This window comes from Macrobrachium nipponense, chromosome 21, assembly GCF_015104395.2.
Source record: "Macrobrachium nipponense isolate FS-2020 chromosome 21, ASM1510439v2, whole genome shotgun sequence".
NCBI lineage: Eukaryota > Metazoa > Arthropoda > Malacostraca > Decapoda > Palaemonidae > Macrobrachium > Macrobrachium nipponense.
In genome coordinates this window covers 24,533,419-24,546,053 of record NC_087212.1, presented here as the reverse complement: position 1 = coordinate 24,546,053, position 12,635 = coordinate 24,533,419, and the positions used below count along the sequence as shown (strand labels likewise).

At 41.1% G+C, this 12,635-nt stretch overlaps 1 protein-coding gene across 1 annotated transcript in view; it reads left to right on the top strand.

Moving 5' to 3' along the window:
• Positions 1 to 12,635, top strand: part of LOC135197850 (proton-coupled zinc antiporter SLC30A9, mitochondrial-like) — a gene marked incomplete in the record, with an annotated part of 249,988 nt that overhangs the window by 83,307 nt on the left and 154,046 nt on the right. The window contains 2 exon segments of the mRNA XM_064225031.1: positions 3,163 to 3,242; positions 3,433 to 3,565. Coding sequence (XP_064081101.1) covers positions 3,163 to 3,242; positions 3,433 to 3,565 — 213 coding nt within the window.

The following is a 12,635-nucleotide window of genomic DNA, read 5'->3' as shown; positions in this document are numbered from 1 at the left end:
TTGAAATGTATGGAGGACTTGCAGAAAACCCTTGCTCTAGTCCAAGACCTGGCCCTTCGGATAAACTTGATGAAATCTCAATGAGTCCCTTGTCAAGAGATAGCATATTTAGGGATGAGGATCAACTCTAGCTTTTCGGGTTTTCCCTCCTCCAAAAGGATTGACTCAAGCTTACAGAAAGAGTTTCTCTCCCTTCAGTCTTGCTCGGCAAAGGATTGGATGAACCCTCGCGGGACCCTCTCATCCATCGAACAATTTGTGTCTGTGGGGAGGTTACATATGAGGAACCTTCAATTTTTCCTCAGGATCAACTGACAGCAGAGATAAAGGAGGACCTAGCATGGTGGAAATCAAGAAAAAGACTGTCGGAAGGGAAATCTTTCTTTCCTCTGAACCCCGACCTAGTGCTTTATTCAGATGCCTCAAACCTAGGTTGGGGGGCTCTCCTGGGAGACAGGGAAGTCTTGGGAGTCTAGGGTGCAGAACAGAGGAATTGGCATATAAATCTAGAGGAATTAAAGCCATCCGCTTTGGGTTAAAAGCCTTCTCAGCAGAAATACACAAGGTAAAATAGCAGTCCATTTGGACAACACAACAGCTCTGTCCTACTCAAGGAAACAAGGGGGGACACACACTTTCACTGTGTGAGGCAGCAAGAGCCCTGGTCTTATGGGCTCATCAGAATCATACAACAATTCTAACAAGGTTCATCCAAGGAAAGCTCAGTGTGTTGGTGAACTAAGCCTCCATAAGCAAGTTCTCCCCACAGAGTGGATGTTAAATCCGCTAGCATATCTTGATCTATGGAAATTGTGGGGTAAGCTGGTTCTGGACCTCTTTGCCACTGCCAAGAACCATCGCCTCTACTTTTATTGCTCATCACCTCCAGATCCTCTCGCATGGGCAACAAATGTGATCCTGATAGACTGGTCAGACAAGGACCTGTATGCCTTTCCTCCATTCAAGATGGGGTGAGAGGTCATCAACACGTTCAGATCTCATCGAAATCTCATGATGATGCTGATTGCACCTTATTAGTCACTCGAGAATGGTTTCCAGACCTCTTGGAATTACTCATGGACATCCCAAGACTGTTACCACAAAAGAACAGTCTTGTCAGACAACCCCATTTCAGACGGTATCACCAAGGACTGTCCACTCTCGCTCTGACTGCATTCAGACTGTCATGAGACTCTTGCGGGCAAAAGGCTTTTCAAGCCCAGCTGCAAAAGCTATTGCACAATGCAAAGACAGTTGTCAAGTAAAGTGTATTAGGCAAAGTGGGCAGTCTTTTGGTCCTTGTGTAAAAGAAATAACATCTCTTCTAAAGCATCTATTTGTAGTGGAAATTGTGGATTTCTTCGAGATGGTTGTCTATCTCCACCATTAAAGGCTACAGAGCCATGTTAAGCTCAGTATTTAAGGACAGAGGAGTAGACCTTTCTGCCAATAAAGACTTATCAGATCTCATAAGATCTTCTGACATGATAAAGCAGAAAGAGAGTAAATCCTTGTTAAATCCTTTCAGAGCCACATTTCGAGCCTCTGAATTCTGCATCTTTCAGAGATCTCACAAGGAAGACTGTTTTTGGTGGCTTTGTCCACTGCAAAAAGAGAAGTGAACTGCATGCAATGGATGAAAAGGTTGGTTTTTCCCAGGAAAATGCTGTATGTTTATTCACCCTAGGTTTTCTAGCAAAAAAAAAAAAAAAAAAAAAAAAAAAAGTTGCCCTTCGAGCCGTTCTTTCACAATTAAAAATCTTACAGACTTAGTAGGACCTGGAGAAGAGGAGAGGACTTTATGTCCCATTAGACCCTTGAAGTATTATCTTCATTGTACGGAGAAGGTTCGTGGTACTTCCAATCATTTGTGGTGTTGAGTTAAAACCTTCACTCGCTTGGCATTTTTCCTGAGGAACCTTATAGTAGAAGCTCACTCACAGAGTAATGAAACTGACCTTAATTCTGTGAAGGTGAAAGCACAGGAAATAAGATTTGTTTCTACTTCACTCTCTTTTATACATAACCTCTCTCTGATGTTCATAGTTCAATCTACATATGTATTGGAAATGCAAGTCAGTGATTACGTCTCATTACTTGTGCGATATTGAGATTGTTTACGATGATTGCAGTACCTAGGGCCTGTTTTTAGTTGCTGGCATGCTGTTGGGTTAGGGTGTATAGATGAAGGTTGTTGAGTCACAAGGGAAGCAAGGGGGTACTAGGTACTTAGAGCACTCACCAGTTCTTTTTGATGGTTGGGTGTTTGTTTTTAATGTTTGGTTTTGGTGACTACATTTGTTTACTCTGGTTTTTTACATATCTTATGGTACTGAGCCCTGTGCAGGGGCATTGTGTTTTTAGACCTTGATAGCTACGGACATTTCCTTAGCTGCAATGGGTCCCACTGTAGTAGATGATGATACCTGTGTATACCGCCAAGTCTGTAAGAGTTAAGATGAGTGCCATCCAGAGGTAGTTCTCTTAACAAGTAAGGAACCAACAAGCATTTTACTAAATGCCAGCAATTTTTTCTGTTTTTCATTTCATTCTTTAATATGAATTGAGAATTAGTGTTTCCATGTCCCACCACCTTCAATGTGGGTTTGAGCTATGTAATTACTTGGTAGGTTGCATACATAAAAATGATGTTTTTATGATAAAATGAGATTTTATTTGTAATTATCAATTAATTACATAATCATAGCCCTCCTGCCTCCCCTCACATAGAGGTAAAGGGGATAAACAACTGATCTCCTTTGCTAAGTTGGTTCCTCTCTACCCCGATAGTGGGCGGGTCAGGTTGCCTAGCCAAACAGAATAGCGCTACCATGAATTTGTAAAATTGTAGCTGCTGACAGATAGTGAAACTATAACTATAATTACTGAGTAAGTACGTATACATAAAATCTCATTTTTCATAAAAAATCATTTTTATGTCTGGCAACTAATGAAAATAATGGTGTAAAATCACTGCCAGTCATGTCAAAATAATGAGAATTTTGAATCTTTAGATTTTTTTTAGTGCTTTATATTTTTGAAAAAAAAAAATTGTAATCACATATTAGATCACATCTCAGTGAAAAGACAGCAAGTTTGTACGTTTTTTCTTCCAAAATCCAGCTGTGAATACACTAAAGTTTGTTTCTTTGAATATTTCAGAGCAATCCAAGTGTGGGGGAGCCTGGATGCTGTAGAAAAGGAGAAATCAAAGAGAGGGAAGAGAAAAAAACAATTGGGTGGTAAGAACTCATTATAAAATGTAATAGACTTACTAGAAAGTTGTTTAGTTATTGGGGTATTACTCCATTCTTTAATGATATCCTATTATGCATATGTTTGCTCAAGACTGGAAAAATCAAGAACTTCAAATATAATGGCATAAAAATATATAGGTTCATAAATTTTTACTGGCATATTTTTATTTTGCAGATATTTTTCATGTTAAAGATATATTGAATGGGTATGGTTCTGAGCAGAGAACTGAGTTTGAGCCAAAGCCCCTGAGACCTAGAAGTAGTGGTTTAGATGCATCAGGGAAAGTTGTTTGGGCTGCAGTTGTCATGTGAGTATATCAAAAGATTTTGCATCTAATGGATAAGCAGTGCTTTTGATAATAAAATAAAGTATGAAGATACCATTGCAGTAATACCAGAATGCACAGGTTTGTTTTCTTATTTCCAAATATTGCCAAGTCTTGGAATTCTCTTCCTACTTCTTTTTTTCTGACTACCTTTTCATCCCTTAAGAGACAAGTCATTGTTTCCTTAGTGATTAAGATCCATCCTTCTCCCTTTCCCATCATGTCCCTTGTTTTGTTTAATCTTGGAATAAGTAATTGCAGTTTATTACCTGTCTCAGTAGCCCTTAAATTTTAAAAATAATGTCCCCTAGAGGGAGAACATGCTTTATGACTGTGTAGATATGCATGCCCAGGTACACTGCATGTGTGAAGGGGCCAGGTCTGACTTCTCCGAGCTGGTCTGCTGGTCGAATATCTAACACAGGTCTAGAAGAACCAGTGAGGATTCTCCATCTCTCCCCATTAAATAACCAAGGCCAGCCACTTGTCCAGATACCATTGCAGACTCAGACTTAGATGATAGGCCCAGACAGCCCCTTGGGTGAGTTCTGTTAAAGACGTGAGGGTTTTTACACAGACAGAAGCCAAAGTCCTGGAGTTGGAACACAACCTACCAGACAAAGCAAAGAAACTTTCTGGAAAGCAGGTGAATCAGAATGTGAAAGTGCACATCCGTCAGGTTTAATAAAGCAAGGGACCTTTCAGTTGACTGGTCTTCAGACAGATTTCAGACTCAGATGAAGAAACTTTTTGATATGACTGGGGTTTATAATTGGAATCCAACTCTCCTAAGTCTTCAGAATGAGGGTGAGATGACTGCAAAACCTCATCTTCTGTTGAATCTGATGACTTCCTTCTGCAACATGGTTGCTACCAAGTCATTAGGAACTGTGGGAGAGGACCTTACTCAAAGATGCACTGCTGTAACCACTATGGAAAACTTGTATGACCTACGGATCCATGCCAATAACTTCCCAAGCCCTACAAAATTCCTGAATCCAACAGTAGAGGAAATTGATAAGGACAGCAGAACTTCATATTCAAAACCCACCTATACTTGACGATTTATAATGGGATCAATCTTTATCAGTAGGCCAGATGGATGACTTGTACCTGTGAAGTGTGAGTGTGTCGCTGTGAAGAGAGAGTGGTCCACATTTTTCATTAGAATACTATGGCAATGAAGATCTTTGATACTGGCCAGAGGATGTTTTCTGATAAGAAGGGACTTTTGTCAGGAAGTATACCAAGGCTGAAGCATCTAAATTAATAGTAGTGGCAGTGGTGATGATTGAGATGACCTCTATTTTTTGTCCTCAAACCAATAACAGGAGCCTTGGGGTCAGACAGTTATAGGCAAGAGTTTTGCTGAAGAGAACAAGCCAAAGAGATTTGGAAGGCTGAATCCTTTTTGTAATTATGTTCATCAGCATACAGTACATGTAATGAATGGGAAGAAATGCTTAGTGATTGAGGCAACAAGCAAGTGCTGTATTCATTGCTGAAGACTACCCATCTTTAAGAAGCAAGCTGGCACAACCAATAACCCTTCTCCAGTTCAATTGCGCCAAACTATCCCTGCATACTTTCTTACGTGAGTTGGAAGAGTCTTGAAGAAGGCTGGGGCAAATGAGGACAACCTATCCTATGAAGAGCAGCCCAGATTAGGTAGAGTTTGTCTTTTGTATATGTACGAGTATGTACTACGCATGTATAAATCATTGTGAAAGTTACACTTGGTTTTTAAAGCTCTGAACAAGGTTGAAGGAGTTTTTAAGGGGTTTTGAAGGATTTTTTGACATACATACATACATTTTCAACATACATAAGGGATTTAGGAACCTAACCCTGGTGTATGTAGAGGATTCATTTATATCTGGGTTGCCTCATTTCTTGTTTCCTTCCTCAGTTCATTGTATCAGTGACCCCACTCAGAACATACCTCTCAGTCTTTATCCTCTCCTCTGCAGTGTGGTTCTTCTATGTCAGAAGACACTGTTTCAGTTGATATTCCATTGAACTCGAGTAACTTCCTCCTTCAGTCTGGTAGCATTGTAATACCATCAAGTTATCCCTATCCCTTGTGCTCTTAGAATTGGTAGTTTTAAGATTGAATTGTTTGATGGTTGTCTTCTTTTGCCAAGTTTTGTCATTCTCACCCTGCTTTGGTTTTTCTTGATTTGTGTATTTCTCTTTTTGGAAACAGGCATTTTGCCTCATTTAGATTAATTTACAGCTTTCTTCCTTCCTTTTCATTTTTTGTTTTTCTTTGGATCTGAGCTAGCGACTCTGTACAATAAAACATGTTTTTATAAAAACTCATTCATCATAAAATAGCTTGTAACTGGGTGCAATGTATCTAGATTAACAAAGTACAAAGTTCCATGACAAATGGTTCCACTCCCAATGCTTAGCCTATTCCCTGTTACTGTATGTTCTAACTAGAATTTTTGTTGCAAGGGTATGTAAAAAAACTTGTTTCATAACATAGTTAAAATCATTCATTGTAAAATAACCTGGAGCACTATTTAACAAGCAGAATAAGAGTTCATGAAGGAAGATGTCATTGCTAGTCTATGACACTACTTGGAGAATTGGCATAATAAAACAATTGCACAAGATGGGCATATGTGGAAGAATGATTAAATTTTTATATTCCTTTTTAACAGAGATTTTTTAAGGTTAGAGTGGGCAACACTCTCTCACCTTTTGTGCAGGAGGAGGGTGTTCCACTGGGAAGCGTTTTAAGTGTAACACTTTTTTTCAGTGGCAATAAACCGTATAGTCCAGCAAATATCATCACCTGTTAAATGCTCGCTTTTTGTTGATGACCTTGCAATATACTGCACAGGATATGATACCTCGTCAGTATGTAAACATCTGCAAAGGTCTGTTAATGCTATTACAAAGTGGGCTGATGAGAATGGTTTTAAATTTTCCTCCTCTAAAACAGTTTCTGTAAGATTTACTAGGTGCCAGCGTGTGGAAGAGGTTCCCACACTTAGTTTAAAAGGATCTATCATTCCTTATGAAAATTAAGTGAAATTTTTGGGAATGACCATTGACCAGAAATTGACATGGGCCAGCCACATAAATGCCTTAAAGATTAAGGTTAAACAATCTCTGAATATTTTAAAGGTTGTTTCTGGATTTAGTTGGGAACTGATAAAAAATCCCTGCTGAGACTATATGACTCGTTGTGTCGATCCAAGCTAGACTATGGCTGTCAGATTTATTCCTCAGCTTGTGAAACCAGGCTGAAGGAACTGGACGTTGTACACAATATGGGGCTGAGAATATGCTCAGGGGCTTTTAGAACTTCACCTGTTACCTTACAGACCTTACATCTTGTTCGGGTTGCCCCAGGTCCCTCAGTGTGAGGCACCTCTAATGTCTACCAGAGAGTTGCTAGTACATCTTCCAGTATATTTTGCATCTTCCAATCTTGGATGGTCTGGGGTGCAGCTTAGATACTTGTCGAGCTTATTCTTAAACACATCTACGCTCACTCCTGATATATTCCTCAGATGAGCTGGCAACGCATTGAATAGACGCTGCATTATTGATGCTGGTGCGTAGTGGATTAATGTCCTGTGTGCTTTCCTTATTTTTCCTGGTATAGTTTTGGGCACTATTAATCTACCTCTGCCTGGTCTTTCTGATATTTTTAGCTCCATGATGTTTTTTGCTATTCCTTCTATCTGTTTCCATGCATGAATTATCATGTAGCGTTCTCTTCTCCTTTCTAGACTATATAATTTTAAAAATTGTAGTCTTTCCCGGTAGTCAAGGTCCTTAACTTCTTCTATTCTAGCTGTAAAGGACCTTTGTACACTCTCTATTTGCGCAATATCTTTTGATAGTGTGGGTACCATATCATATTGCAATATTCAAGTGGACTACGAACATGTTTTATAAAGCATAATCATGTGTTCAGCTTTTCTTGTTTTGAAGTGCCGTAGCAACATTCCCATTTTTGCTTTACATTTTGCCAATAGAATTGCTATTTGATCATTGCATAACATGTTCCTATTCATCATCACACCAAGGTCTTTAACTGCTTCCTTATTTGTAATTGTCTCATTATTAGGTCCCCTATATGCATATAGCTTTCCTTCTCTGTCTCCATAATTTATTGATTCAAATTTATCAGAGTTAAATACCGTTCTATTTACCTCTGCCCAATCATATACTTTGTTAAGGTCTCTTTGTAGCACGTTCCTATCTTCATCACAAGTAATTTCTCTACTTATTCTTGTGTTATCGGCGAAACTACTCACTACCGAGTCCTTAACATTACTGTCTATGTCTGCAATCATAATAACAAACAGTAATGCAGCTAACACCGTAACTTGTGGCACATCAGATATTACCTTAGCTTTATCCGATTTCTCATCGTTTGCAATAACTATCTGTTTTTATGCATGACACTTACCTGGCAGGTATATATATAGCTGTATTTTCTGAAGTCCGACAGAATTTAAAAAACTTCCGACACACGCAGTGGTCGGCCAGGTGGTTAGTACCCATTCCCGCCGCTGGGAGGCGGGTATCAGGAACCATTCCCATTTTCTATTCATAAATTTTCTGTCGCCGGTACTGAAAACACCTGTTTTCAGTACCTCCGGCTTAGGATTTTGGAAACTTCATTTGCCGCTAAGTATCCTAATTGTCTTTTAATTTATTTACTTGGATTTGTGGCTAGGCATACGCTATCTTAAATTGATTTGAATTTGATTCATTTTTGCATAAGATATCTGAATCTAGTTAGGCTAGTTTCAGAGGGTGTTGTCTGCAAAGATAGGGTGTGGCTACCGAAAGCTTCGGTAGTTCCGCACTTGGGGGGCGCAATTAATCAGTAAACATGTCTATTTCCGTAAGGAAAAAGTATGATTCGTATGTACGCAATTAATCAGTAAACGTGTCTAATTCCGTAAGGAAAAAGTTTGTTTAGTATGTACGCTATTAATCAATTACGAAAGTCAGGGTAGTGATACTGCTAACCTTCCGGTAGACTTTATTTTGCCTAACGCTGTAGTATGGCCTACGGGTTATGACTATGTCTGCGAGAGGTGATCACTCTCCTTCATTGTTGTGAAGAGTTCTACTTCTGTTTTTGTTACGCCTAACCCTGTAATGTTGCCTTCGGGCCCTAAAACAGTGTCTGTAGAGGTTATTGCCCTTTCTCTTATACTATTTCGATTCGTAACTTAGAATCGAAAGTGTTTGCTTTAGAGAGCAATAGTGAAGTGGCTAAGTGCAGTGACAGTGCCCCTTGTGTAGTGGAGGGTGCGTCAGATCGGCCTTATAACGCCTCTAGGTCTAGACCTCTGTCGAACTCCCAGAACCAAGGGAGAGGGCATGTCGAAAGCCGAAGGAGGGTTACAGGGAACCCCACCGATCTGGCGTGCCTTCGGCAGTTTCTGATGAAAATAACCCAGACTGCCAAAGTGCGTGCACATGCACGAATCCTGAAGGATTGCTTCTCGTCCTCCGAGGCGTCCTCCCCGCACAAGGGTTGGAGCTCTCGGAAGGACTCGCGCCCTCTAAGAAGCTTTATAGAAGAGGACGCTTCACGTCCCTTCTCCCTCGTTATGTGTTTCAGTGAGAAGTAAGAAGGCGAAAGTTGCCTGATCCACGTGTACTTCTTTCCACCAAGAAATAGGAAAAAGAAGGCAGTTTCTCTCGCTTGTTTTGACGCCTGTCAGGAGCGTGACGCTTTTCTGCACGCTTATTTGGACGATCGGCTTGAACAGGACGCTCGGATGGACGCACTCACCAGTGGACGCCGAGCGTCCTCGCCAGTGGCCGCCGAGCGCGCACCAGGACGCCGAGCGTCCTCGCCAGTGGACGCCGAGCGTCCTCGCCAGTGGACGCCGAGCGTCCTCGTCAGTGGACGCCGAGCGCGCACCAGGACGCCGAGCGTCCTCCGCCAGTGGACGACCGAGCGCGCACCAGAACGTTTCTGTTGAACTCTTCAAGCTCTTGTTTAAGATTTGAGCCTCAAGAAAGTGAACAGAACTTCGTCTTCGAAACCCAACAAGACCTCGGGTTTCGTGAATGAATTCAAGAGGTCTCTGTCAATATTATATTGCTTTTCGCAAAGGTGGATGGAGTTAAGGAAAGCTCAAGGGAAGATCTCGTTTTCTCTACCTCAGTCAAGACTTTGAGATAAGACAGTTACGGGTTATGTAAAGGCTCGACGTCCATGAACGTCAGGATTTTCGGCACGTTCAGTAGGATTCTTGCAAAGGCACTCATCAAAAGGACGCTCTTCAGGAAAAGCGCAAGACGAGACTTCCTTTGCCATACTGCCCAATAAATTTTAAATAAAGCTTTTTTAGGACCATCTGAAAGGGTTTTTCAGATGATAGATTTTGTTAGTTTCTAGTCGAGACTTCCATGCCGATTGAGCATCGTCGTTCTACCTACCGTAAGCCCAGTCTTTTAACAGGATTCTTGTCCCTTCCTTGTTTGAGACGGGAATCGAAAAATAAAAGGCTCGACTTCCTGGATTACGTTTTGTCAATTCAGTGACTTTCCCCATTGACAATATACTATCGTTTTGTCAAGTAAGTGGGTCTCCCCTCATGACAAAATATCTCTCTGTACCGTTAATGGGTTAGTTCTCATTGACAAACATCTCATTAACTTGATATTGCGTAAGCGAATAAGGACAAGGTCGGAAGAGCTCTCCTTCCTCATTCGCAGACTCGTACAAGAAATAGACTTGTAGACTACGTCAATGAACGCTTATGTCCAGTATCTTAAGAAGCTTGAGATGTCTGCTTCGATTCTCTAAGTTTTGTTCATGAAACTTGCCTGTCAGATATGTATGTAGCTGTATTTCCGAATTCAGCTATATATATGTCTGCCAGGTAAGTATGAACAAACTTTATTGTGATATAATAAATTTTTTGCCTTGCGTTATTTTACTACTGGTTGGTTCAAGTCATACACGCTTGCTGTAGTTACCTCTTCGGATGGCAACCGAGAGGTCTATTGTCTACTATTTTAAGGACATTTAATCGTCACTCCCTGCAGCCTTCCAGGAGTTTCCGATTTATCTTTTACCGTTGTATGGTAGTGTTCTGATGACACAAACGCATCTATATATTTAGCGTTTCTGTTTCGCTTAAATATACCAGCTTGAGAGTCTCTTTTTGTTTAAAAAATAACGGACCTATTTCTTCGTAGAATAGGGTAGCTGGCAACCCAGACATAAAGTTAAGAGACGACGTTCGTAAGCTGCTGGCTGCTGCTGTGTCTGACTGTCCAAGTTCCAACCGAGCCACCAGTAACCAGATCGTGCGCTGTCATGCGCTGTAGGTTACGTCTCTCTCTCCTGCGGGATTGACTGACTAACCGTATCTCTGTGCTGGCGGTTACGTCTCTCCTGCGGGATTGACTGACTAACTGTATCTCTGTCCCACAATCACGGACTTTAGCCTAAGATTGAGGGGATTTCTTACAATGAATAAAACGTTGCATTAGTTTTGCCTTACTATGTTCAACAGAGTTATCTCTTAATCCTTTCGGTGCTCGTTACCGCACGGTAATAGAACTACGAGTCTACCGCAACATTGCACTTTTATATGCTCTCCTGCTTAGGCAAAGCGCAGCCTTATAGGGAAGTAAGCATACTCGGGGAGGGAATGGATGAGCTTGCTGGGGACCATTTCCTTCCTGAAGAAGTTTGTTTCCCCCGAATAGACTGCATTCAGACCACAGTTTTTCCTACCGGGTAAACTGAAATATTATTCAAGATCTAGGAATATTCTGAACATCTCTCAGTGCGTCATGATAAAAAGAAGGTGCCGGACATCTGGATAGTGTTTCAGATGTCCTGGATCTTAATCTGAAAGAAGTAAATGCAATTCGGTAGTCCCTCAGTCCTCGAAACGAGTTTTTGGAACCAGTGGTCCACATCAACTCTGATATTCCACAGCTCTCTCATATCTTAAGAAGTATCTTCTCTCGGTCCCTGCTCGAGTTTACGAGAAAGAGCCTATTATAACAACAGGCGTAGAATGTAACGATCATCTAGAGGTTCGTTACAGGATTGCAAAAGTCCGTACGAATCGTCTCGATCGACGGCAGCAACGATAGATTACTAACATGCTACGTATTTTAATTAAGTGGTGTTCTTTTTATGGTTGTCTGAGAGGGTTATTTCCTCTTCAGTATGTGAAGTGTAATGTGTTACGTTAGCTTTGTGAGTGGTTCAGGTGGTCTAACTTATCCTAGCATGAATGCCCTGGTAAGAGAGGGCTAGGGTTTCCTGTCAACAAATTGTTCCCGTCCAGTTGTCAGACCCTTGTTATTAGCTTTCTCAACAAACAGGTCACATCCTAGTTGAGAGCTACTAAGGTTTAGCAGGCTAAGAGGCAGACCTACGAAGTCAGCTACCTTAGCAGGTAAGGAACTTAATAAATAATTTAAAAAAAATTAGTTAATTTTTGAATTATGACGATGTTGCTGTCTGTGACCCACCTCCAAATGTCTCAATCAGCTATATATATACCTGCCAGGTAAGTGTCATGCATAAAAATGATATTGTTATGATACAATAAAGTTTTATGCATACTTACCTGGCAGGTATATATAATTAAATTCCCACCCTCCTCCCTCAGGAGACAGGGTTCAGAGAAAATCTGAGGAAAACGGGAATAGTTCCAAGTACCAGCGCCACGGGAACGTGGGGGAGATCACCTGAACTACCAGTGGTCTAGCGGTTGCCGAGAGTTTTGAAAATTCTGCCAGTGCGAACAGACAACAGAGAATGTTGTTTGACAGATTTGCATCTGTCAAACAACAAAGACCTTCACGATCATTGAGGGGTCTGTGGAATCTCGATTCTAGCTCACCATCTACTTTTTGCCTCGCCTGTTTTCTCGGAGTCAGACCACTCGTGCGAGATCAGGCGACATATAGTAGCCCTGAGTTTCTTATTGACGAAGTCGATTGCGGGCGACGTTGGGTTGCGTTGATACACCCCCACCAAAAGGTTTGCTTAGATTGAATCGCCCAGGCAGTCCAGACACTCATCCTT